The 26,339-nt window shown below is 40.4% G+C and overlaps 1 protein-coding gene across 1 annotated transcript in view; it reads right to left on the reverse strand.

Annotated features, from left to right (window-relative positions):
• Positions 1–26,339, reverse strand: part of CTTNBP2 (cortactin binding protein 2) — a 145,707-nt gene that overhangs the window by 107,496 nt on the left and 11,872 nt on the right. The window contains 1 exon segment of the mRNA XM_045578665.1: positions 16,041–16,148. Within this exon segment, the coding sequence (XP_045434621.1) occupies positions 16,041–16,148 (108 nt within the window).

Here is a 26,339-nt window from a genome sequence, read left to right on the forward strand (position 1 = left end):
CTCCCAGGTGAGGAGGCCTATGTCTCTTCCCCCTGAATCTGAGTCCTGTGACTACGTCACAAATGGAGTATATTGGAAAGTGACCGAGACATTAAAGAACTGGCAGATCAATTTCCTGAGTCTTGAGATGCTCACAAAGTGACTGTGATCCATCAGTGAACATCCCAAGCAGTCCATGGAAAAGAGCCCAAGCCCACAGCCCACAGCCCATAGCCCACAGCCCACACCACCCCCCCCCCCCCCGACCTCCCAGAGAAGAGCCAACGACGAGGGAGCCAGCATTTGGAAGTAGCTCCTCCAATACCCTCACCACTCCCTCGGCCACATGAGTTGTGGGTTATAAGCTGGCCCCACCAAGGCCCAGCCTAAATTGCAGATGTGTGAGCAAAATGACTGACCGTTAAAACCATTATGCCGTGGGATGGTTTGTGGGAAAGCTATAGATGACAAGCAGGAACATGTCATTATCTTTGCAGACTTCCTTCTCTCTAGCAGAGAGGATCACAGGTTAGGATCTGTAAGAGTGCTGCTCATAATAAGATTCAGACATTTCCAGAGGGAAAATCCTCCCAGGAGATTTCTTCCCGTGGGTAAACACAGAAAACTCCCTGGGAAAGAATTCATTTTAACCTGAGAAAAACACCACCTCAGTCCTCACCTCACCTAACCCTAACGCACCGAAGCTTTGATAAACATAATGGAGCTTTACTTTAAAATCTCTATAAAGTCAGGGGTACAAATGGCAGTTCTGCTTTGTAATAACCTCAAATAACCCAATGAGTGTTAAATAGGGGAGCCTAACATCCTCTTTGCAAAGCAAGGAATCAGGAGGCCACCATCTGCATCCAAGGAGAGAGAAGGAGACAGCATAGCAATTGGCACCACACACACAAATACCTTTTGGGTTGTTGTACAAAATCTAGGGACTAAAACAGAGGAACATGGTTACTTTCCTTTTTTATTGTTGCTGTGATTAATCCTCACCCAAGGATGCTTTCCCATTGGTTTTCAGACAGAGTGGAAGAGAAGGGGGAGACAGAAAGAGAGAAACATCGACTGGTTGCCTTTCACACATGCCCTGACTGGGGCCAGGGATCAAGCCTGCAACTGAGGTATGTGCCCTTGACTGGAATCAAACCAGACACCTTCAGTCCGCAGGCCAACGCTGCAACCACTGAGACACACACACTGGCTGAGGCATTATTTTCCTTTCATTAAATGTATTTAAAACATTAACATTTTACTATGTTACTAGCATTCCTGCTAATACACTTTTACACAGCCCTTCACAGTGGCTCTTAAAAGACATATCCGTTATGGTACTTAATAATAATGCAGAAGAGCACCATTGATCTTTTAATTATGGTACATTTCATAATGCCCGGTACTTCTCTGCTGCACTTCCCACAAATGGAACTGGTTAGCCATGGGACTTACCTGAGACAGTAAGTCCCATGGCTGTGATAGGGGGAAGGGTATGCACCATTGTTTAATGATTCTTCGCCTTACTAACTATAGGTAAGAGGTGTTCATATAGACCCTGGGAAACTGGAGGATGTAGTGCATGGAGAAAAACAGGGCTGTAAAAAGGTAAGAGGTGCCTCAGAGTCCAGATGGGTCCATTACTCAGAAAATAAAATGCATTTGAGACAGGGCAGGTTTTGATTTGGTTGCTATGCCTGGAACCTGACCCCCTCCAGGAGTTTGCCTCAGGAATGCTGACCCTTCTTCAGTCACAGGTACGGGCAGAGCTGTTTTAAAGACCACTGAAAATTAACTACCTTGTTATCAAACGTCAAGATCCTAGAAGAAGAAATACAGACCACAGACTGTACAGTCCTTATCCTGCCCCTCTTCCCCCTTGCATGTAACCTTACTTCCTTATCCATATACTAGAGGCCCGTTGCACGAATATTTGTGCAAGAATAGGCCTTCCTCCCCCTGGCTGCTGGCATGGTTTTCCTCCTGCACTCGGGACCCAGGCCTCTGCTCCAGCCACCGCCTTCTGCCTTCGCTCAGGCCACAGTGCTGCTCCTGTAGCTCCCTCTGCCACCTGCTTTCCCCCTCGTGGCAGGTGTCCTGCCCCGCCTGGCTGCTCCATGCCTGTATGTGCAAATTAACCTTCCATATTTGTTGCGTTGATTTGCATACTAACTCCTGGCTGACTGGTAGGTGTCACGGAAGTAGTCAATTTGCATATTTCTTTTTTATTAGTGTAATCAGCCAGCTAGTAGGAGAGGTTAGAGCAGAATTTGCAGGGTGACCTGTTGCTCTCTCTACACTGCCAGCACTTTTGGAATAAATGCTCATACATGATTCAACCCCATCTCTACCTAATTTGTCTCAAGTAGTGACAGGTGGCCTGGACTTGTTTTGTGCTCAGTTTCAGCTACAGGGAATGTCTAGTTTAAGGGCCCAGCAAATGGCATGACAGAATACACTCAATAAATATTTGTTGGGTAAATGTTGAGTGCCTAGCACTAAAAACGCTATTGAAAGAACTGAAGTTTATGATTCCTAGATTAAGTATGAATTCACATGAAGCTGAAACACCATATCCTAAAAAAAAAAAAAAAAAAATTAAGTAAAAGGTTTATACCTCAACACTGAAATTGCTTTAGAAATAACTGGTTGCTGTCAAAAGTGAGAAAATAGTGCTCTCTTATGCTCGAGGAATTATTTTTATTCACAATCTCCTCTCCATCTATTCAAGTCCTTTAAAAACTCCCCAACAGAATGTCACCTACATTTAGATTTATCTCCCACAATTCAGTTTTACAAAACCCATACATTAATGTCAATTGCAATTGCTTCCTCAGATCCATTCTCTCCCTTTTTCTGTCAATCTGCTTCCAAAGTGGTTAACATACTAGCAATCTCCTTTAAACACTGTTTTTATCATATCCTTTCCCACCTCAGAGCCTACATGAATCTCAACTGTCAACTGTTTTAAATTTAAGTTTATTAATGGTTTGGACACATTAACAATTCCCATTAAGGGTTTCCAAAGCTCTTCCATCAATTGTCCTACCTGCCTGTGGTGACGCACAGGACTTGTTTGGTAAGTCCATAAGGAAGAATCTCCAAAAGGTTGGGAGCCTCTAGGTGGATCTTATTGAAGGTGGCAGCCCCTGCATTGACTTTTCCAAACCTGAGGACTCAGGTTTTACTAGAATCTTTATATTTAGACTTCAAAATGTCCTTGCTTAAAGGACACTGTAGACACATGTGTCTTCTCAAGGATGCTTATCCTGCTGATAGTTCAAGCTTTTAGTTCAAGCTGTTGTTACGAGAAAAGCCTAAGGAGGCAGGCAAATAGGGCTGATTGGTTGCTATAGCCAAGCAGTCCCTTAGCCCTCTCTTTCACAGAAACATGTGTAAGAGTAATCCATTCATTCATCACTCAGGTTCTGCTGGTCAGTCCTGGCACCTACCATCTCTCCAAACCAAACTCATATCTTATTCCCATCTGCCAAATGGGCACAAAAATGCATAGAACCTCTGATGGAGCTAAGCAGAGATGATGGAAGATGTCTTCTCAATCATAACAGTGAAGTCTCATTATTTTGTCAAGACACTCCAGAAGGAGGCCCAATGTACTTTTCAGAGTGGCTATGAAAGATTTACCCCCACTCATCAATAGAAAATCATTATCAACTCTAAGTTAACTTCTAGGGATTACTTAGGGATTTATATAAAACAATCTTACCTAAAACTATTAGAGGCCCAGTGCACGAATTTGTGCACATTGAAAGAAAATTTATTAGAATGTTGTAATATCGCTAATAGCCCTTCCTCTATAATAGAAGTGCCAACCAAATTCACAATTGACAATGACAGATCCAAACACACAAGTGTGATTGGTGCCAGCAAGAGCTTTATATGTATTGTGCATGCACAAGTCAACTTAGCCTTTTAAAGATATAGAATAAACTTGCTTAATTAGGCCTGCTTTCTGATTTAGCTAAACTTTTTCTAGCCCATTGAAGCATCCCAACTTCTCCTTCAGGTAATTGTCAGCAACACAGCAGTAAATATCAACACAAAGCAGATGATCATTATAGATCATGTAGGGGGAACATAGGGTAAAATATTTAACTGTAGCAGTGTTTGACTATATTCTGCACAGTGAGAAAACATGAAGTCATTTTCAAGGTCCACCATTTCTTACTTCTTTTCAGTTGGGTCAAGTTTCTAAACTTTCTAAATCTGTTTTCTGGCTAATGAAAACAGGATTCCATCGAATCTCATATCTACCTACTCCAGGACTTCTGAGGATCAAATAAGATGAGGCATGGGAAAATGCTTCACAAACTTTAGGTTACACCTGGCTATAAAACAAGTTGGGGTCCTGGGCTGAAGAAACCGCAAGAAGGCCAGTTGGTAGGGAGAGGATGCTGGGCATTGCTATGTGATGTCATTACCCAGAGAGTCAGACACTTAGCATATTAGCCTTTTATATATATATATATATATATATATATATATATATATATATATGGCTAACATGCTTTATGAAGGGAAATCTGAACTTTCTTACAAAACCAATGACCTATCTGCATTTCACTACAGTAATTATTAGGAACATTGAACTCTTCATTGGTAGTGAACCTACCATTACCCTGACAATATAATCTGATTTCCCAAATTTCCTACAACCTCTATTGATTGGAAGAACCAAAGGATTACATACCTCAAGAAAATCAGTACAAGGGACTTTCATGCAAACCAAACTAAATTCCTGTTTGATGACTCAATTTACCACCTGCCATTTTTTGGATGCAGGTGTAAACAGAAAAAAAGAAAAAAAAAAAAAAAAAAAAAAAAAAAAAAAAAAAAAAAAAAAAGTTGATCAAATACAAAAAAATAAAATAAGAAATGTAACTATAAGAAGAAGCTCTAATAATGACAGAAATGTAGGAAGATTATCAGAATATAAAACAGCAGTTTCTTAACTACTGTATCCTTGTCTGTTTCATAAATCTTCATTTCCTTAAACTTGGGTCATGAGCATTACACATGCTTCAACATGTCTGTATCCAGAAGACAGAATATCCTAAGTACAGAAAGGCACAAACTTCTCTGTACTTTGTGTGATAGAAGAAAATAAAAAAACCAATGATGTTCTTCTAATCCTATATAATAAAGAGGTAATATGCAAATTGACCATCATTCCAACACACCAGGTGGCCTTCCCCATGTGGACACAAGATGGCCAGCAGGGGAGGGCAGTTCAGAGGGACCAGGCCTGCAAGGGAGGACAGTTGGGGCGACCAGGCCTGCAGGGGAGGGCAGTTAGGGGTGACCAGGCCAGCAGGGGAGCGGCAATCGAACTGGAGAGCAGTTAGGCAACAATCAGGCTGGCAGGGGAGTGGTTAGGGGGTGATCAAGCTGGCTGGCAGAAGTGGTTAGGAGCAATCAGGCAGGCAGGCTGGTGAGCAGTTGGGAGCCAGCAGTCCTGGATTGTGAGAGGGATGTCCAACTGCCCACCAAGATTGGGCCTAAATGGGCAGTTGGACACCCCTCGAGGGGTCCCAGATTGGAGAAGGTGCAGGCTGGGCTGAAAGACATACCCCCTCCCCCAATGCACAAATTTCATGCACTGGGCCTCTAGTATCATAATAATCTTTTAATAAGATCTTAGAAGTCTTTCAGGATTTGCTTCTGTTTATAATTAGCTGCAGTCAATGAGAAGGAAGAACAAATGAATGATTAAACATAGAAGACTGTTCAATAAACAATTGCTGGGTCACTTGCATTTCTGTGCAGCTTTTGATATTTACAACAGATTACAGGTGCGTGGGAAATGTTCTGGGAGTTTACAGCATTTAAAGTAAAATAAAGAATCTATGAATGTCAATCTCCAACTCCGGGAAAGTGCTTAACTTCATTACTGTTGCCTTTGAAGCAGAGGCATGGTAAAAGCCACGCTTATGAGTCAGACAGAAAATGGCTTATTATTCTGAGCCTGTTTCTCAAGGGATTTCATAGAGATGCCAAGAGATAATGCACGTAAGGTGCCCGGCACATAATCAAAACCCAACCATGTTAAGTCCCAGTTCATCTCCATGATCTGCTCCGACATCAGCCTATGGAAAACAGCAGGTAACCTCAGGATGGCCCTAAGCACAGGGGACAAATGGAATCACCCCTTTTCTTGATTTTGGTTTGTCTGCTGCCTAACCCATCATCATGGGCTGGAGGAAGGAGACTGAAGGAAAAAAAAACTGTTTCAGTTTGAAAGGTTGAATCGCCTCCCTCTTCCTCACTTTTAGAGATGGCTGTGAACAGAGATCATTGTTAACAGCATTATTTATGCAAAATGTGAAATGATGCCACTGGAAATCAAAGGTTGAGCAGAACAAAGAGTCTGCTGCCTAAATATGGAGATGTGGGGAATGGACAGGCATGCTGAGCATGTTTATAGTGGTTCATAGGTCTAATTTTTATGCCATTCCTACACACATAAAGTCAGTTTTAAAAATAACTAATGCCTATCATATTCACAATACACTTTAGAAGGTTCCTAAAGAGTATTGTGAATATGCATTGTGAAAATTCCTAAGAATTTTACAACAGATTACAGGTGTGTGGGAAATGTATTGTGAAAATTCCCGAGCCCTCCTTGGCTGGCAGGGGGCAGGGGGAACGTGGTGGGGGAGTCAGGAAGTTTTGCTTTAAAGAATGCTGTTCTCTGGACAACACCTGACATGTCCCTCTCTCTCCTGAGCCCATGACAACAATGCTAGCTCCAGCTCTTCCCAGCCCCCAGTCCTACCACCTGATTCCATGCTCCTGCTTTTTTCCCCCGCTCGCCGTGGGCTTGCTGTGAGGGAAAATTAACAGAGGAGCTTGGCCTCCGTTTCCATCTGGCAGCCTCCAATGTGAGGAGGATGGCATCCGCCCTGAGGAGGAAGAGGTGATGCTCTCTGCCTGAGACGGGAAGCAGGCGGCCAAGATATGTCCGGCAGCTTTCAATGTGTGAAACGGAGGAAGTCCAAGAGGAAGTCTTTCCAATGAGACAGACTCGGATTCCACAAACCTCAAATATTTTCTCAAGCACCTACTTGTACCAGACCCTGGGCTAGGTGCTGTGTGGCACATTATCTCACTTGATCCTTAAGATTCAGACAAAACGATGGCTCTGTATTGAGGCCAGAGAGTTGAAATAATAAAGCATCTGTCGAACCTCGTTTACGAAGGGATTTAAAGGCAGAATGGCTGCAATGCCAGGCATCAGCAAACGGGGGGTGTCATTTCCCCCTAGCTTGAGTCTTTACTCCTACTGTGCATAAAAATTATTCCCTCAAAATACAAAACCACGTTTAAAATACTTAATAGACAAGTTCAGAGCTTCCCAAGGGTTTGCCATCTGCAAAGTTTCAACCATTAAAACCCAATGCCATAGAGCCACGTCTCCACTTGGATACAGGTGAGGTTTCTAGTACAGCAGGAACCCTGTCCATTGTCTGTTTTCCACAGAAGACTTTCATGAGAAGAGTTCAGGGCTACTGAAGAGCTTGTCAGATGTAGCATTTTTAAATTCTGTAGGGGGTAATTATGTGAACATAACCCTGCAATTTTCCACTTAAAGAGAGACCACATATCTATGTTTGTGCATACCAAAGTCAGACACTGCTGAAATATGTTTCACATTCTTGTCAGGTCGCCTTTAGCACTATGTGAAGCAACGTTCCGCTACTTTACCCAACTGTATGTGAAAAAGCCTTTAAAAGCTGGTTTTATAACAGAGAAGCCTTTAGAAATACATAGTAATCCTACGATCTGAAAGAAGGGAGCTTTTGACAATAAAACTCATTTCACTTAACTATCTACACTGAAATGAGGTGAACCGAACTGGAAAAATAAAACTGAAGATACAAATTTGCCTTTTTAATAAAGTTTAAGAGGAGAACTTAACCACATCCATCTTACTTTAGGTGCACAACACCTTAACTAAAACCTGTAGTCAGCTAGGTAACAACAGTGATGAATAGGAAGCACATTTTCCATGCCTTCTTAAAGGGCAACGATTACAAGCATTTCAGATACTCACATTCCTTAGACAACCACTATGACATTTTGTCTTCACTCTGGCTCTCCTGCAAACTTTGTCCATCCAGCAGTTAGGGTGATCTTTGTCAATGTTCCCTTGAAAGTGGTGATATGTTTTACTTATTTACACTTAGTAAGTTAAAAAGTTTAATGCAAAAAAAATACAACACAATATAATGGTGCTATCATAGTGATCTTTTAGAAAGCGCAGGTCAAATCCCTGGCATTATCCAGCTTAAAGACGTCAGCGGCTACCCACCTGACACAGGATGGAATCCAGCTTTACCTTCACCCTCCTCATGGTCCGGTCCAACCTAGCTCTGCACCTTATACTGCGCTATTCTCTCTCAACTCTGATTTCTCACAGTTCCTGTAAGTTGCTAACTCCTTCTTCTCTCAGGGTCTTTGCATAAGCGCTCCCTTTGCTCCTAAGCCCTCTCACAGCATTCTTTCCTTTGCTCCCATGAACATAATTTGTACCTAAATGGTTTATTAGTTTAATGCCAGCCTCTCCCACTAGAGTCCCTCGTGGCTGCCAGCTGTTGACCCCCCAGGGCCTTCCTTCATTCCATGCCGGCCCCTGGTGGTCAGCGCACGTCATAGGGAGCCATCGAACTCCTGGTTGGTCAAACTCCTGAGAGGACACTTTGCATATTAGACTTTTATATATATATATAGATGAATATAAATTTGTTTGTAGAAAAAACACAATATCTGGTTAACTCTCCTCTTCCTTTCTCTAGACATGGAACAAATTTCAAACAACACAATATCTGGTTAACTCTCCCTCCCTTCCACTTTCTTTTTTTAAAAATGGAAAAAATATCCTCAGGTGGGGATTAAAATTTTTTTAAATGTTTTTGAGTCAATCAATTGCCTGCAATCATAAGAGAATTTTGAAATGCAAGAGGCTATGTGTTTTATTTAGCTGAAACCAAAATATTATTTATCATTATTTAGCAAACATGTCATATGAGGAATACCCTCACAATACTCTATATTATACCTGTAGTTGCTTTCAAAACTAGAGTAGAAACATTATTCTACTTAATGCTTGTATTTTAGTTGAAGAGATTTCCTTTGTTCCAAGTAAAAATTCTAGCACATCATAAAGGTTTTTTAATTTGAAAAATAAAGCATTTAAGTTCTGCCTAAAAAAATGAACGCAATTTAAATCTGTGGAATGTTTGAAAGCATCAAGAAATTTGTTAAAATGGGCATTTTCAGATTAAGTTTGAGGAAAAATATCTCACAAAAAATCACTGTATCATAATAATATATATTTGAATAGAGTTCTTATATTTATGTTAGCAAATACAGGTTTAAAAGTGGGATTTTCTTGACCATTGTTACTTTACACAAGTGTTTCCCAAGAGGTGGCTACTTTGTCCCATGTGGGGAGACCTTTTTGGCCATCACAGCGGAAGAAGTGCTAAGTCTCCTACAACGAGCAAGGAGGCTCCTTTCCCCATAACAACAACAACTATCCCTCAAGTGTCAACAGTTCACATCTGCTTTAAAACAGCACATTAAAACAGTCCTGTCAATTCCTCTCTGTTGCCAGAATCCACATGAACTCAGAGCTGTTTTCTGAAAATATACAAACATGTTCTCAACCAAAAGTTAATAAAGGAATATTTTCTATAAATTTGACTTGGGATCCTTTTTCATTTTTTGCCCAAATGATTTTCCTCTGGTTTGTTTTGACACCATAGGTGTTTTTCATGGGTGTCTTGCTGAAAGCATTACAATTAATTTTCTAAAGTACAAATTTTCTAGATGTAATTTACTTTCAGGATATTTTTCCTTACATGATATTCTTCTATTTCCCCTCTTTTTTGTTTTAAATATTAGGAGGCTTTTGAAAATTTTATAATGTAGTTTTGATAGCTTTTAAATTTTAATATTTTGCACTATAATATTACTGCTTTAGGTTCATTTCCTGTTGTGAGATTTTATCCTGAGATGAACTACCAATAAAAATTTTAGTTAACACTTTAGGAATAGCTTTTTGTCAAGTGCAATTAGTTTTTCTAGGATATTCACTTATTTCAATTAGCCAATTTAAATTAGCCTGAAAACTTGTCTACTATTTTACTGTCAAATTTATTACTCTAAAACAATCTTATTTTACCATGTAAATATTAGGGGAAAAGATTACTTGCCTTCTTGAGTAGGCCCTGAACATTCCTGGTGGTAGGATGGAATTGACAGGACTACTCCAACCATGAAGACAGAAGAGAAGCAGTCCAGAGATGGAAGTCACTGATGACGCCTTACCTTAATAGCAGTCAGTAGCTGTGTATCACCGCAGGTTGTCCAGGACCAAACCAGAGAGGGTTGGACCTGCATTACCACCATTTGCCCACCATTCAGAACTGAAATATCATTGCTGACATGTACACATAAGGAACTGTTTGACATTGAAATTGGGTTTCAAAAGTGGCCCAGAAAGAGGCTCACTACAGACTGATTCATATGCCTTTCAGCATAATGATTACTGCTTGTCTCATTTTTTATTCTTATATTTCCAGTAGGACATGATCTCATTCATCTAGGGGAAATGGTGAACAACATAGACTGATGAATAAGAACAGACCCAGAGATAAGGAGCCATGGGTCACCCTCAAAGGGAGGGTGGGGATAAAAGGGAGAGAACAACCAAAGGACTTATGTGCACACATATGAGCCTAACCAGTGGTCAAGGACAATGGGGGGGTGGGGGCATCAGTGGGGGGGTTGAGGACAAATATGTGATACCTTAATCAATAAATTAATAAAATAAAATAATAAAAATAAAAATAAAAACATTTTTTTAAAAAACCTGAGTTTTGAACCAAATAAACAGATCAGATTTTCAAAATGGAAAATAACGTTAGGCAAAATCTGAACATCCTGAGTTCCAGTCTGAGAAAAGCAAATACAAAGTCAAGATATACAATCTCCTACATAGGCACAATTTTGGAATGAGAATAAACCTCCACTTGGGACCCACTTCAAACTTTCCTGCATGCCTGGTACATAGTAGGTATTCATCAAACACATCTGAGGGGGCGGAAGGAGAGGGCCTATCTTCATATACTGTACTCAGGAACATTTTATAAGGGAATGTGAAACCATGATAAGGGCCGCACTGGATTGTTAGCTGTCTCCCAGAGCCCTCCCTTCCCCCACAGCACTAGCATGGACCCAGTGGCCAGAGCCCGTTCCCAGTCTCCTATGCAACAAGGTGTGTGCACCACTAAAGGTCTTATAGCGCACGTGTGTACATCGCTTAGGAGGAGCTCCTGGTCCTTCATTTCTCCTCCTGCCCCCTGTACCAGAGGTTGGCAGATGGAGGTGGCCCTGACCCAGCTTCAACCTTGCAGATGAGGGCATTTCCTAAGAAGAGCGGTCAGACAGAAGTAGCCCAGGCTGCTGCAGAACCTCTTGGCATAGAGCCGCCTCATGAGCAGCGGTCCCTCCTCCAGAATGGTATGTGAGAAATAAACTTCTTCCTTAAGCTACCATACTTTGGGTCTCTTTGTTGCAGCCACTTGTACAAGGATATTCCCTATGATATAAATGCATTCTGTCTGATATCTCCTGTGATATAAATGCATTCTAGCTGAAGAAATGTTAAACTGGCTAATTTTTCTTTAAAGTTTCAATGCATTATGTAGTCACTGTATAATGACTACTTGTTAGGACGAAGAATGGCCATGTCTACAATGCTGTTAATTCTCAATTATCCAGTCTAAAAGAAAAAAGAAATCTAGAGCTGCCCAGCTGGTGTGGCTCAGTGGTTAAGCGTTCAGGACATGTGCCTGGGCTGTGGACTTGATCCCTAGTGTGGGATGTGCAGGAAGCAGCCAATCAATGATTCTCTCTCATCATAGCATGTTTCTGTTTCTCCCTCCCTCTCCCTTCCTCTCTGACATCAATAAAAATATTTAAAGAAAAGAAATCTAGAGCTAACTGTCCAAACAATTCATTGTTTCAATTATATAAGAATTACATAAACTCATGCTCATAAGAGCAGGCTGGACTGTGCAAAATGTAGGTTAAAATACAATTTTGACTAAAAATCTTATGATGATAGCATTTTCAGATCCTTGCTCTTTTTCCTTTTTTAAAAAATATATTTTATTGATTTTACACAGAGAGGAATTGAGAGAGATAGAGAGTTAGAAACGTCGATGAGAGAGAAACATCGACCGGCTGCCTCTTGCACACCCCCCACTGGGGATGTGCCCACAACCAAGGTACATGCCCTTGATTGGAATCGAACCCGGGACCTTTCAGTCCACAGGCCAACGCTCTATCCACTGACCCAAACCGGTTTCGGTCCTTGCTCTTTTTTCCCCTCAACTAACATACAAATAAGAAATACTAGTATCAAGAGGGAAAAACAAGTGAAGGCCAGAAGATTCGACAAACAATAAGCACTGAATAAATGACTTCTGGATAAATTGTATATTCAAATTTTGAATAAGCAATTAAATTTAATTCAAAATACCGAGGGTCCACCTTGGACTTCAGAATGTGTAACTGCTTCTCCAAAGGACTTTCCTCTAGACGGCATTGGAACATACAACTATTCAAAGACTTACTCCTGCTTTGTGTCAATGAGGGAAATCATTGAGAAACATTTTTGATGCAATCAAATGAAAATTTAATTCAGTTAAGCAGCTTTAATGTAGTTCACATGTTCATTAACATTGCTCTTTTTTAAACATAGCGCCCCCCCCCCCAAAAAAAAAAACCACATTAATGACTTGAGTATTATATCTGCTATAAAATCAAGGATTTGTTTTACTGGAAATTTTTTTATTGATTTTATAGAGACAAAGGAGGGAGGGGGGAAGAGAGGAAGAAAAGATAGGGAGAGGGAGGGAGGGAGGGAGGGAGGGAGGGAGCGAGCGAGCGAGCCAGGGACATCAATGTGAAAGAGAAATATTGATGCATTTCCTCCTAACCCTGCCCCGGCCATGGGTTGGCCTGGAACATTTACCGGGAATTGGATCCACCATTTCTTGGTGTATGTGAAGATGCTCCCACCACTGAGCCACAGGGGCCAGGACTGACTGAGAAATATTTTTATAAAAATTGAAAAAGTACATGTTAGGTCTGACCAGATAATTGAATCTATACCCCCTCCCCTGGGAACTGACCATTAGGCCATTCACAACGGGCATTCCACCTGCTACGGCCATCAGCCATTCTCTCTCCCCTCCGGAGCTTCCCAGAATCCGGACCTGCACAGAGAATTCCCCGCCCACAAAAAACCCCCCTAGAGTCCTTAAAAAAACCTCTGGCTCCCATCTTTGGGGCGGGAGCCATTTTGGGGCTCAGCCGTCTGTTTTCCAGATGACCTAGTAAACTCATAATTCTTCACCCCTTTTGGCCTCGTGTGTCCCTCCTTCGGTGACCCTGACATTGTACCAAGATACACTCTGTAATTCCATCACACCTGTTAGGGTCGCCAGAAGAATTATGCATGAGGCCGAAAGTGGTAAAGAATTATGAATTTATTAAATCATCTGGAAGTCAGGTGGGCTGTCCCCAAATGCCATCAGCACCCAGGAACCGGGAGTGGAAGTTTTTAAGGGACTCTAGGTAGGCTTTTTTGGCAGGGAGTAGATCTGGATCCTGGGCTGGTCAGGAGAGGACAGGGCCTGCTCTTAGTAAATGGAATGTGATCTAAGCAAAAGAATGTCAGCTGTGAAATGATCTAAAGGTCTGTATCCCAGGGGAAATGTACACTGATTCGCTTATTTGATCAGACCTAACAACACCCTCTTCCAAAAAATCACATTCATGGATTGAACTAAAATGTGTATTGCCATCAATTCAATGATACATGCCATTTTTATGATAATTTGAAAATCAAAAGCATCAAGATAACATGACTTAAAAAAGTAAAATAGCTTGGTATAAAATGTCTTTTTCTAAAATTCTCGCCCTGGTCAGGTGCTCACTTGGTTGGAGTGTCATCTCAGACACCAGGAGAATCATGCCTGAGCACTTACACAATGAAAGGCACAATGTTATGCTATCCATTTCTTTCCTGTTACTTTCTATCACAATTAGGGCATATATCGGTTACTTTTTTTTAACACAACCTACTTACACATGCAATTACCCGCGAATTTCACTGAGGGATAGCAAGAGTAATACGAAGCACTTCGTGAAAATGAAACACTACATTTGATGGGGATGCAAAACTTTGACCTAAAATACCATGGAAGGCTCCTCGCATCTCCAACATTCCTTGATTCTGTGAGAAACTGTCACTGTGGCGAGCCCTGACCCTAAGGAACTCTTGACCTCTACTTTTACATTTGGAAGGATTGCCATTAAGTTAGAAAGAGAAATACGTGTGGTTGCTAAAGTGATACATAAATGCACAGACACCACTAAACTCTTAGAGATTTGTGGGAGCAGTGGAAACTGACCTAATGATGATGATGATGATGCCTTTTACAGGTTAACAGAGAGCGACAGAAAAATAACCGGGGCAGCCCTGGCCCGTATGCCTCACCCAGGTGGCTGGGCATCATCCTGCGCACCGAAAGGTCGCTAGTTCAATCGATGTGATGCTTCTCTCTCTCAAATCAGCTTTAAGAAAATCACATATTTGAAAAAAGAAGAAGAGAAAGGAAATACCTGAGGCAGAACTGGAACCTTCACATCGTTGGGTCTCCAGAGACCACCTAGTGGCCTTCTCGGGGATGGCACCCTGTTCTCTCCTGGACGGAGGGTCATACATGTTAGGGATAGACTGCCTAGCATGTCTCCCACAGAGTCCATTCCAGAAACTATGCGTTGGCCAGCAACACAAACGCTCCGAATGCGGAGCAGGACAAACGCCTCTCATCACCAGCTGCCCACGTCCACTCAGCAAAGCCTGTCCCTCCAAAAGCTGAAACCCGGGCTTGGGGATGAAATAACTACACTCCCATCTTTCTCAGGCAATCGCCCTCTGTTATCGGAAGAGGAATAATCAATATCCCCAGTGTGTCAGTTTTCAGTTTGTAAAAATGTACCGAAGTCTTTTTCAGAAACTGTATCTCCCCTTCTCACACAGCTGGATTCTTGACATAACCACCTTCTCCATTATTACCTCTTCCCCAGACCCCACGGTATTAGTGCCCAGTGGAGGCAACAACTGTTTGACACCCCACAGATTTTTATATGTTAAAAGGAACCCCCTAAAGCCAAGTTTGAGGAAGTACTCCCTGGTGAAAAAAGATACCCACACTTCACATATAATATTGTAAATAGACCCATCTGGCAAAATGACCCAGGGCCAGGGAATACCTGCTTACATACAAAGGACTAAGTGTAGGAGAGAGGGGGGGAAAACGTAAGTTTGGCTCACAAACCAAAATCAGTGAAAGATTGGGAACAACCAATTAGAAAATTCTTCCTTGAGAAGGTTTAACAATAATTAAAAAAAACAAAACTATATTGAGGTATTTAAGAAATATGTTAGAATATAATGCTTCACAAGCTACTATAAAAATTTCAAAATTACTATGAGATCGGATGAAAAAGTAATAAAACCATTTAAAGATACACACACACACACACACACACACATTTAGTTTTTAACTCTCCTGAGTTTCTGGAAAATAAGAAATAATGTATAATTGATATAGGAAGAAGAAGGCTCTATTATCAGCAATATCTTTTACAAATGATTCTCTTAATTTTTCTTTACTGACCTCAGAATACATGTAGGATACAAAATTAGCAATATTCTGAAAACTTGTGTCTTTAACCAAATAAACGTGTGAAACATAAAAGGACTGCAGAACCAAAAAGCACTTGATTTTCAAGTTTCCCATAACCTCAGGGTTTGGCTTTATGGGCTGATGCCTGGAGTGAGTGCACATTTTATCATGATGAAACATTTTACATCTACATGATTGAAGAATGAAGAAGAAGAGGCATCACCAATGGCCTTTGGAAAGAAGGACCCGGCCGCTGGGAGGTCTTACCCGCAGGGCCTCAATGACGAGGTCTCTGGCCTCCAACTCCCCCTCCATCACGCTGAGGAGCATCAGGAGCTCCGGTTTACTGAGGGTGTCCACGTCAAACTCTTTTTTCTGTAACACACATTTAAAAAAAAAAAAGATGAAAAAAACTATTTTTAGGAGCAACACACATGTCCCATGTATGCAGCCCCTTCAGAAGGAGCATGCTCTTTACTACCCCTCCCCTACCCCCACACACAGGTCTACAGACACACGCATGGGACAGGTATGCAATCGATCATCTTTTATCCCAGAGGCTCAGTAAATTCCAGAAGCACTGGGGCCCGTTAGGCAGCAGACAACCTATGCCCTGACCTCCAGAAAGGAGGGGTAGAAACCACTCACACCCACAGAGTGACTCTCTCCCCTAGGGAGAGCTACTTTCCCAGCCTGCCTGCACGTCTAGATTCAGGACGTCTTCAAATGGAGACACACACTGAAAACCCCTGGAATCTGTTAACAAAACGGGCCCGGAGTATATTGGGGAGACACTGCAAGGGCAGCCCAGAGAGCAGCAGAAAACATTCCTGGAAGGGCCCTACTTGCTGCAAAGGCTCCTGGAAGGGTCTGATAAATTCCAGCGCATCCAATAACAACGGGCCATGTTTAGAGAACGCTGCAGCAGAGGCCATCCGCTGGCAGCCTGCAGCCCAATCTGGCCTGCAGATGCGTGCTACTTGGGCCACAGAGTGTTTTATCTTTTTATTCAGCCAACATTCAAAACATCCTGAAGGCCCTGGCCGGTGGGACTGAGCGGTGACAGTGCTGGCCCGTGTACCGAAGGGTCTCCTCACATTTCTACGGCACCCAGTGGTTTCCAAAGTTTTCTCAAAGAACCAGATCTGTTCTGTAAGAAACCACCCTGTCTACGGATATCAGTTAAGAAAACCACAGCTCAGAGAAGTTGGATAATGTGCTCAGATCAGGCAACCAGGAAATGGTAGAGCTACAGCTAAGGGCCTCACTGGTCTACACACTTAAGTGTCACACAGTGCAAACATTCTATCCATTCTATCCATGAGCTAATAAGAAGCGCTTCTACACCTGACCTTACACCACCCCTTCAACACAGAAGTAAACATGGAAAGCCCATAAATGATTCCAGGGGCTTTCAAACAGGCATGATCAGAAACTGGTCACTTCTCAATTTCAAAGGAACCTTCTGGAATTATAATAACTTAAGGGGAAAGAAACCAGAAGTAGCTGGTTCTTCAAAGGAAGACTTTAGGATTTTCCTCTAAAAATTGTTTCCTTTTGCGCATACATTAGACCAGTGGTTCCCAACCTCTTTGGGCCATGCCCCACCTAAGCATCTCTAAAATCCTGATGCCCCCCCGTGACATATAATTCTTACTATTAAAAAAGTGAACTCCTGTCCAGATGGAGGAAGCCTGAAAGGCCATTAACTTGGTCTAAACAAGCTTCCAAAGAACATGGCACCCATGAAAGAAAAAAATAAAAGAATGAAAGGACAGTTGAAGTACTGAGGAAGAAATCACTGAGAAATTGTTTTAAAAAAAAGTACGAAGTGCTATGAAAAAATAGCAAATAAAGTTTCAAAACATATAATAGAGAACTGAAATGCATTAATATGTCACAATATATATTTATATACTATACATGAGGTCCCTAGAACCGTGACAAATGTGAAAAAATGTACTGATAATAACTCATTCTCAGACTGGCCCCCTTAAATATCCAATTGCCCGCAGTGGGGCGTGTGTCCCATGTTGGGAATCACTGCATTAGTCAGAGCACTTTGTTTGGAAAGACAGGTGCTAGGATAAAAAAGAAAAGAAAGAGCTGTAGTAAACCCAAAGCATGGGTAATTCTGGGAAACTTGGAAGGTTAACTTAGAGATATTCCTTATATATAGTAAAATTTAATATGATAGGGCTCAAATTTGGCTCCCACTATATAGTGGTGTCACATAGGTCTTATAAGCCAACTAGGGGCCCAGTGCACAAAATTCGTGCACTTGGAGGGGGGTTTCCCTCAGCCCAGCCTACATCCTCTCGCAATCCAGGGCCCCTCGGGGGATGTCCACCTGCCAACTTAGGCCCCCTCCCTGGGGGATCGAACCTAAGTGGCAATCAGACATCGTTAGCGCTGCGAAGAGGCAGGAGAGGCTCCCACCACTGCTGCACTCACAGCTGTCAGCCCTGCTTGTGGCTGAGCAGTGCTCCCCCCATGGGAGTGCACTGATCACCAGGGGGCAGTTCCAGCATTGAACGTCTTCCCCCGGGTGGTCAGTGCACATCATAGTGACTGGCCATTCCGCCGTTGGGGTCAATTTGCATATTACCCTTTTATTTTATAGGATAGTTCTCAAATTCAGACACACAAAGAATCACCTGGAGACCTTGTTAACACAGACTTCTTGGGCTCCACCCTTGGAGTTTCTGGTTATGTCTGAGGTGGGGCTCCGAATTTGCCTTTCTAACAAGTTCCTGCTGCTGGTCCAAGGACTACACTTGGAAAACCATTTCTACAACTTATCCTAAGCTCTGTTTTCTCATCTTATATAACAGAAAACCTAATATCTACCCCATAAAGTTCTGGTGAGGATTAAAAGGAACATAAGTATAAATAAAAGTGGGTGAGTGTTATTAATAAAGGCAGATGATTATTATTAAAGCAGAGAGCACCAAGTGTTTTATGTATGGAAGAGTGGGCTATTGGCTATAAACCTATTTCTTTGAAAATCCACCAGCACAAGTCCAAAAAACTAAGTTTATTGACTATGATGAAAGACAGACTCTTTTATCCTGGTTTTTCTCACTGAGATGGGAAAGTACCATAAGTTTCAATTCTTTTGTGCTTTAGAGCAGCAATTTTTAGTCGGTGTGCCATAGAAATTTTAAAAACATGCAACACCTGACTATTTATTTGGAGGCACTGACCTCTTTTCCCTTGTCAAATGAAAAAAAGAAAAAAAAAATGACAACAGCCAATACAATAGCTGTCCAGAGTGAATGAATCAAAATTATACCTATTTTTAAATATATATATTTTATTGATTTTTTACAGAGAGGGAGAGGGATAGAGAGTTGGAAACATCGATGAGAGAGAAAAATCGATCAGCTGCCTCTTGCACACCTCCCACTGGGGACGTGCCCACAACCAAGGTACATGCCCGTGACCAGAATCAAATCTGGGACCTTTCAGTCTGCAGGCCAAAGCTCTATCCACTGAGCCAAACCATTTAGGGCTACACCTATTTTTTGTCAAACAGGCAAAAGATAATTTTTGGGTGTGCTACAGAATTTTAGTAATTACTTTATGTGTGCTATGAGAAGAAATAGGTTGAAAATCACTGCTTTAGAGGGTGTTTATTAATGCTGGGGCTGGCAGTTCTAAACAATTTAATTAATTATATATTTTATCGCTCCTGTTCCCCCTAAGCTTCATAAGTAAAGCATTCCATTTTAGAAACTAATAAATTATGGATGGAGTCCCATTGGACCCTGCAAGAGGAGCAGAGTGGACTAGATCCTTCCCTCTGATGGCTCACCTGGGTTGAGGGAAAGTGATGACCAAATAGGCAGACCAGTTATACATCTCCTCCCAGGGCCAGACTGCAAATACAACCAAATCGGAGAACATTCACCTGGAATTAACAACTGAGGTCCAGTTGAGGAGGAGACAGAAAACAAGGAAGGACAGAAAACATCTGGAGACCACACCTCCACAACAGTTTGCACAATGCGGTCAGAGGTCGGCCATATCGTCAGCCAGCCTGAGAGGAGATTCCATCCACAATTCATACAATAACATTCAAGACAGCACTACAATAGGATAATCCAAATAACTTAAGCAAGGGGCCTTCCTAGAGCACGCAGGTCAGGAGATCTAAGACACTACACCACTCGGTCCCACAAAACACCAACTCCATATGACCATCCCACAAAGTCTGGGAAGCATAGAAACAATTACAAAGGATAGTAAAAATGAGGAGACAAAGAAACAATCCCCAAATGAAATCACCAGAAAAGGAACTAAATGAAAAGCGAGCAAGCAATCTGTCAGCTAAAGAATTCAGAGTAATAATATTAACCTGTTAACTGAGCAGGACCTATAAATACATCAAACGTAAACAATATCAGGAATGGGTAGAACATATGAATATGTCCTTGAAATATATGTTGCGCCCCGAGAGGGACAGTATATATTTTTTGTAATCTTTTTTTTAAAAAATATTTTATTGATTTTTTACAGAGAGGAAGGAAAGGGGAGGGATAGAGAGTTAGAAATATCGATGAGATGAGAAAAAAACATCGATCAGCTGCCTCTTGCACATCCCCCACTGGGGATGTGCCGGCAACCAAGGTACATGCCCTTTACCGGAATCGAACCCGGGACCTTTAGCTGAAGGCCGATGCTCTATCCACTGAGCCAAACTGGTTTCAGCTATTTTTTGTAATCTTTATCATTGTTTGTAAAATTTATAATTTTTTAATTCGACATGTCCATTTTTTTGGTCGGTATTCTTTTCTATTTTTTTTGTAATTTTGTATTTTCCTTTGTGCTTTATATATATAAATAAACAAAATATACATATATATTTCTTTTATTTTCATTAAGTATAAATAAATAAAAAATATATGAAATTACGTCCTACTGGCGTGACGTACTGACACATCCTAGTGAAAGAGTACGCGCCCATTACAGGCTGCGTCATTAAAAAGGGAACTCCCCGGTTAACAGGTTAAGGATGCTCAAACAATTCAATGAAAAGTACAAGCAACTAATCTACATTAATAAAAGAAAAAGATGTAAATTGACCATACCTTTGCTATATCTACCAGCCAATCAGGAATGAGTATGCAAATTAACCCAACGAAGATGGAGGGTTAATTTGCATATACAGGCACTGAGCAGCTGCGGGCAGGAAGCAGGCATCCTGCACCACCCCAGCTACTCTGGGCCTCTGGGCAGCATGGGAATGCGGAAAAGTGGCTCCAGGCCAGAGCAAAGGCTGTACTGGCAGCCAGGGGAAGGTCGGTCCATTCTTTCATAATCTTCGTGCACTGGGGGTCCTCTAGTGAAATTTATAAGATACATAATGAGAATACTAAGAACTTTTTAAGAGCTACACCAACATGAAAAGAGAGACTGAATCGAATGAAAAACAATGAATTAGAAATGAAAAACAACGTAGCTGAAATGAAGAATGACACTGCTGAAATGAAGAACACCTTGGAAGGATTCAACCACAGATTAGAAGAAGCTGAAGACCTAATCAGTGAATTAGAAGAAAAGCTAGAAAAAACACCCATTCAGAGCAGCAAATGGAAAAACAAAAATTTAAAAAGTAGGAGGAGAGTTTAAGGGAGCTTTGGGATAACATGAAACATAATAATATTCGCATCCTAGGGTACCAAAAGGAGAATATAAGATAGGAGTAGAGAGGCAGCTTGAAGAAATAATGACAGAAAACTTTCCTGACTTAGGGAAGGAGAAAGTCACTCAAGTTTAAGAAACACAGAGAGTCTTAGCCAAGATGAACCCCAGAAGACCCACGCCTAGGCACATAATAATTAAAAAGGCAAACATTAAAGACAAAGGAAGAATTTAAATGCTGCAAGAGAGAGACAGTAAGTTACCTACAAGGGAGCTCCCATTAGATTGTCAGGTAATATCACAATAAAAAAAACTTCAGGCCAGAAGGGAGTGGCATGAAGTACACAAAGTAATGAAAACCAAGGGACTGAACTCAAGACAACTCTAGCCAGCAAGGCTATCATTCAAAATTGAAGGTGAAATAAAGAGCTTCACAGACAAAAAAAAAAAAAAAAAAAAAGTTAAAAGAGTTTATTACTACCAAACCAGCAGTCCAGCAGTGTAAGAAATGCTCAAGGGACTGGTGTAAGAAGAAGAAATAGAGAGAAAAAGAAGAAGAGAGGCATAAAGAGTGGGAATGAAAACACATAAGTACCTATAAATAACAACCATAAATGTAAATAATTTAAATGCTCCAATCAAAAGACAAAGAGTAGCTGAAAGGATAAGAAAACATGACCCACATATATATTGTCTACAAGAAATTCACCTCAGAACAAAATACTCATACAGAATGAAAGTAAAGGGAATGGAAAAAATTTTCCAGACAAATGGAAATTTTAAAAAAAGCTAGGAAAGTAATACTCATCTCTGACAAAATAGACTTCAAAGTGAAGGCCATAACAAGGGACAATGAAGGCCACTTCATAATACTAAACTGACTGATAGCCCTAACCGGTTTGGCTCAAAGGACAGAGCATCAGCTTGTGGACTCAAGGGTCCCAGTTTCCATTCCTGTCAAGGACAACTACCTTGGTTGTGGGCACATCTCTAGAGGGGGGTGTGCAGGAGGCAGCTGATCGATGTTTCTAACTCTCTATCCCTTTCAGTTCCTCTCTGTTAAAATAAATTAAATAAATTCAATAAAAAATATTTTTAAAAAAATAAAGTGACTGATATAACAAGGGGATATAACTCTGATAAATATATATGCCCTCAACATAGGAGCATCCAAATATATACAAAAAACCTTCTGGACGACTTTAAGGGGGAGATTGACAGCATTACAAACACAGTAGGGGACTTTAATACCCACTGACATCATTGGATACATCTTCTAGACAAAAATAATAACAACAACAAGGAAATAGTGGTCCTAAAAAACACACTAGATCAGACTAAATTAATTGACATTTACAGCACATTTCACCCCAAAACTGCAGAATATACATTCTTCTCAAGTGTACAAGGGGCATTTTCAAAGACAGACCACACGTTAGAACACAAACTAAGTCGTTACAAGTTCAATAAGATTGAAATCATATCAAGCATCTTATCAGATCACAATGGCATAAAGTTAGAAATCAATTACAATAAAAACATTCAAATACATGGAGGCTAAATAGCATGTTATTAAACAGTGAATGGGTTACCAAAGAGATCAAGAAATGAATTTAAAAAATCTTGGAAATAAATGAAAATGAACACACAAAAACACAGAATCTCTGGGACACAGGAAATGCAGTCCTGAGAGAGAAGTTCATAGCACTCCAGGCCTACCTCAAAAAACAAGAAAAACGTTTAATGTTATCTAACCCTTCAACTTAAAGAATTAGAAAGAGAACAACAAGAAAAGAGCACAGTAGAAGAATATAATAAGATCAGGGCAGAAATAAATGACATAGAAACAAACAAAACTACAAAAGATCAATAAAGCCAAAAGCTGGTTCTTTGGAAAAATAAACAAGATTGATGAACCTCTAGCCATATTCACCAGGAAACAAATAGAAAGGATTCAAATAAACAAAATAAAAACAAAAGAAACAAAGTAATACAAAATACAAAAATACAAAGGATGGTTTAAAAAAAATACTATTAAGAAATATATTCCAACAAGATGGATGAAATGGATATATTTCTAGAAAAATACAATCTTCCAAAACTCAAGCAGGAAGAATAAAAAACCATAATGGGCCCATAACTACTGATGAAATTGAAGCAGTAATAAAAACTCCCACCAAACAAAAACCCTGATCCAGATGGGTGCACAGGGGAGTTTACCAAATATTCAAAGAAAAACTAATACCTATTCTCCTCAAACTATTAAAAAAAAAAATCCAAGAGGAGAAAACAGTTCCAATCTCTTTGTATGAGACCAGCATTATCCTAACTCAAAAAACAGATAAAAACACTCCTGTGAAAAAAAATTATAGAACTATGATGAACATAGATGCTAAAATCCTCAACAAAATACGTATTAGCAAATCGAATCCAGCAAACATTTAAAAAGTCATACACCATGATCAAGTGGGATTTATTCCAGGGATGCAAGACTGCTACAATATTTGCAAATCAACAAATGTGATACATCATATAAAAAAAAACTGGAAGACAAAAATCCCATGATCATATCAATTGATAAAGAAAAAGCATCTGACACAATCCAATACCATTTTGCCATTTTTGTTAAAAACTCTTAACAAAGAGGAAATAGTGGGTCATACCTCAACATAATAAAATCCATACATGACACATCTACAGCCAACATGTTAATCTAGGGGTGTCGAACTCAATCAGAGAAGGGGCCAAAATCTAAAATCCAGCCTAAATCGCGGGCCGAATGGTTTACTGAACAGTCATAAACTGTCATTGTGATGGAAACGCAGCGGAGTGCAGTGATGACAGCGAGGTGCGGGCCACATTGCAAGGCCTGGCGGGACGGATTTGGCCCGCGGGCCTTGTGTTTGACACACGTGTGTTAATCAATGGGCAAAAACAAAAACCATTTCCACTAAGACAGGCGTGTGTGCATTCATCACTATTACTCAACATAATACTGGAAGTCTTAGCCACAGCAATCAGACAAAAAGAAGAAATACAAGGCATCCATGCTGGAAAGGAGGGAGTAAAACTCTCTTTATTCACAGATAACATGATATTTGTACATAGGAAACCCTAAAAACTCCATCAAAAGTGACTACATTTAATAATGAATTTCTATGTAGCAGGATACAAAATCAACACCCAAAAATCGATGGCATTTTAATATACCAATAATGAATTCTCAGAAAAAGAAACTTAAAAAAAAATAATTCAATTTACCATTAAAACAAAAATCTTAAGATACTTAGAAATAAACTTAACCAAGGAGGTAAAATATCTGTACTTGGAAAACTACAGAATGTTGAAAAAAAAAAAAGAAACATAAGATATAAACAAGTGAAAGAATATACCATGTTCAAGGATTGGTAGAATCAACATAATTAAAGTGTCTGTACTACCCAAAGTGATTTATAGATTCACTGGAATCACTATGAAAAAACCAACAGTATATTTCACAGATCTCAAACATTCCAAAAATTTACAAGGAACCAAATACACACACACACAGCCACAGTAATCTTGAGAAAGAAGAACAAAGATGGAGGAATCACAAAACCAGATATCATTATACTACAAAGCCACTGTACTCAAAACAGCCTAGTACTGGCATAAGAACAGGCATATAGATAAATGAAAAGAACAGAGATCCCAGAAATTGACCCAAGCCATTACATTCAATTAATATCGTATTTCACAAAGACAAGAGCATACAATGGAATCAAGACAATCTCTTCAATAAATGGTGCTGGGAAAACTGGACAGTCACATGCAAAAAAAATGAAACTAGACTAACAATTTACACCATATACAAAAATGAACTCAAAATGGGTAAAAGACCTAAATATTTGTAGTCATAAAACCATAAAAATCTTAGAAGGGCATCAAAATCTCAAACATCTTTTGTAGCAATATGTTTAACAATACATCTCCTAGGGTAGAGGAAACTAAGGAGAAAATAAACAAATGGGACTACATAAAAATAAAAAAGCTTCTGCACAGCAAAAGTAACCATCAACAAAGTTAAAAGAGAGCCCACTATATGGGAAAACATATTTGCCAAGGATTCATCAGGTAAGGGATTCATTTCCAAAATATATAAGAAGCTCAAACAACTTAACAAAAGAAAGACAATCCTATGAAAAAATGGGCAAAGGACCTAAATAGACACTTCTCCAAAGTGGACATACAGATGACCAAGAGACATAGGAAAAAATGCTCAAAGTCATTAATCATCTGAGGGATGCAAATCAAAATGACAATAAGGTATCACCTCACACATGTCATAATGGCTACCATCAACAAATCAACCAATGACAAGAATTGGCGAGGCTGTGGAGAAAAGGGAACTCTAGTACACTGCTGGTAAGAAATGTACACAGACTGGTGCAGCCACTGTGGAGAACAGTATTGGAGTGTCCTCAAAAAATTAAAAATGGAACTCCCGTTTGACCCAGTGATCCCACTTGTGGAACTATATCCTAAGAAACTCGAAACACCGATCAGAAAGAATACACGCACCTCTACATTCATAGCAGCTCAATTCACAATAGCTACGATTTGGAAACATCTCAAGTGCCCGTCAGCAGGTGAGGGGATAAAAACACTCTGGTACATTTACACCATGGAATATTTTGTAGTTGCAAAAAAAAATAAATAAATAAAATAAAATAAAATAAAAAAGAAGGAACTCTTACCATTTGCAACAGCCTGGATGAGCCTGGAGAGCCTTATGCTAAACTAAATAAGCCAGTCAGAGAAAGCAACAACTTTCACTCATAGGTGGAGTCTAGGGAAAATAATAAACGGATGAACAAAACAGATCCATAGAGATAGAGATAGAAGCCTGGAACAGACTGATGAAGTTCGGAGAGAAGCTGA

This window comes from Pipistrellus kuhlii, unplaced genomic scaffold (assembly GCF_014108245.1).
Source record: "Pipistrellus kuhlii isolate mPipKuh1 unplaced genomic scaffold, mPipKuh1.p scaffold_m20_p_10, whole genome shotgun sequence".
NCBI lineage: Eukaryota > Metazoa > Chordata > Mammalia > Chiroptera > Vespertilionidae > Pipistrellus > Pipistrellus kuhlii.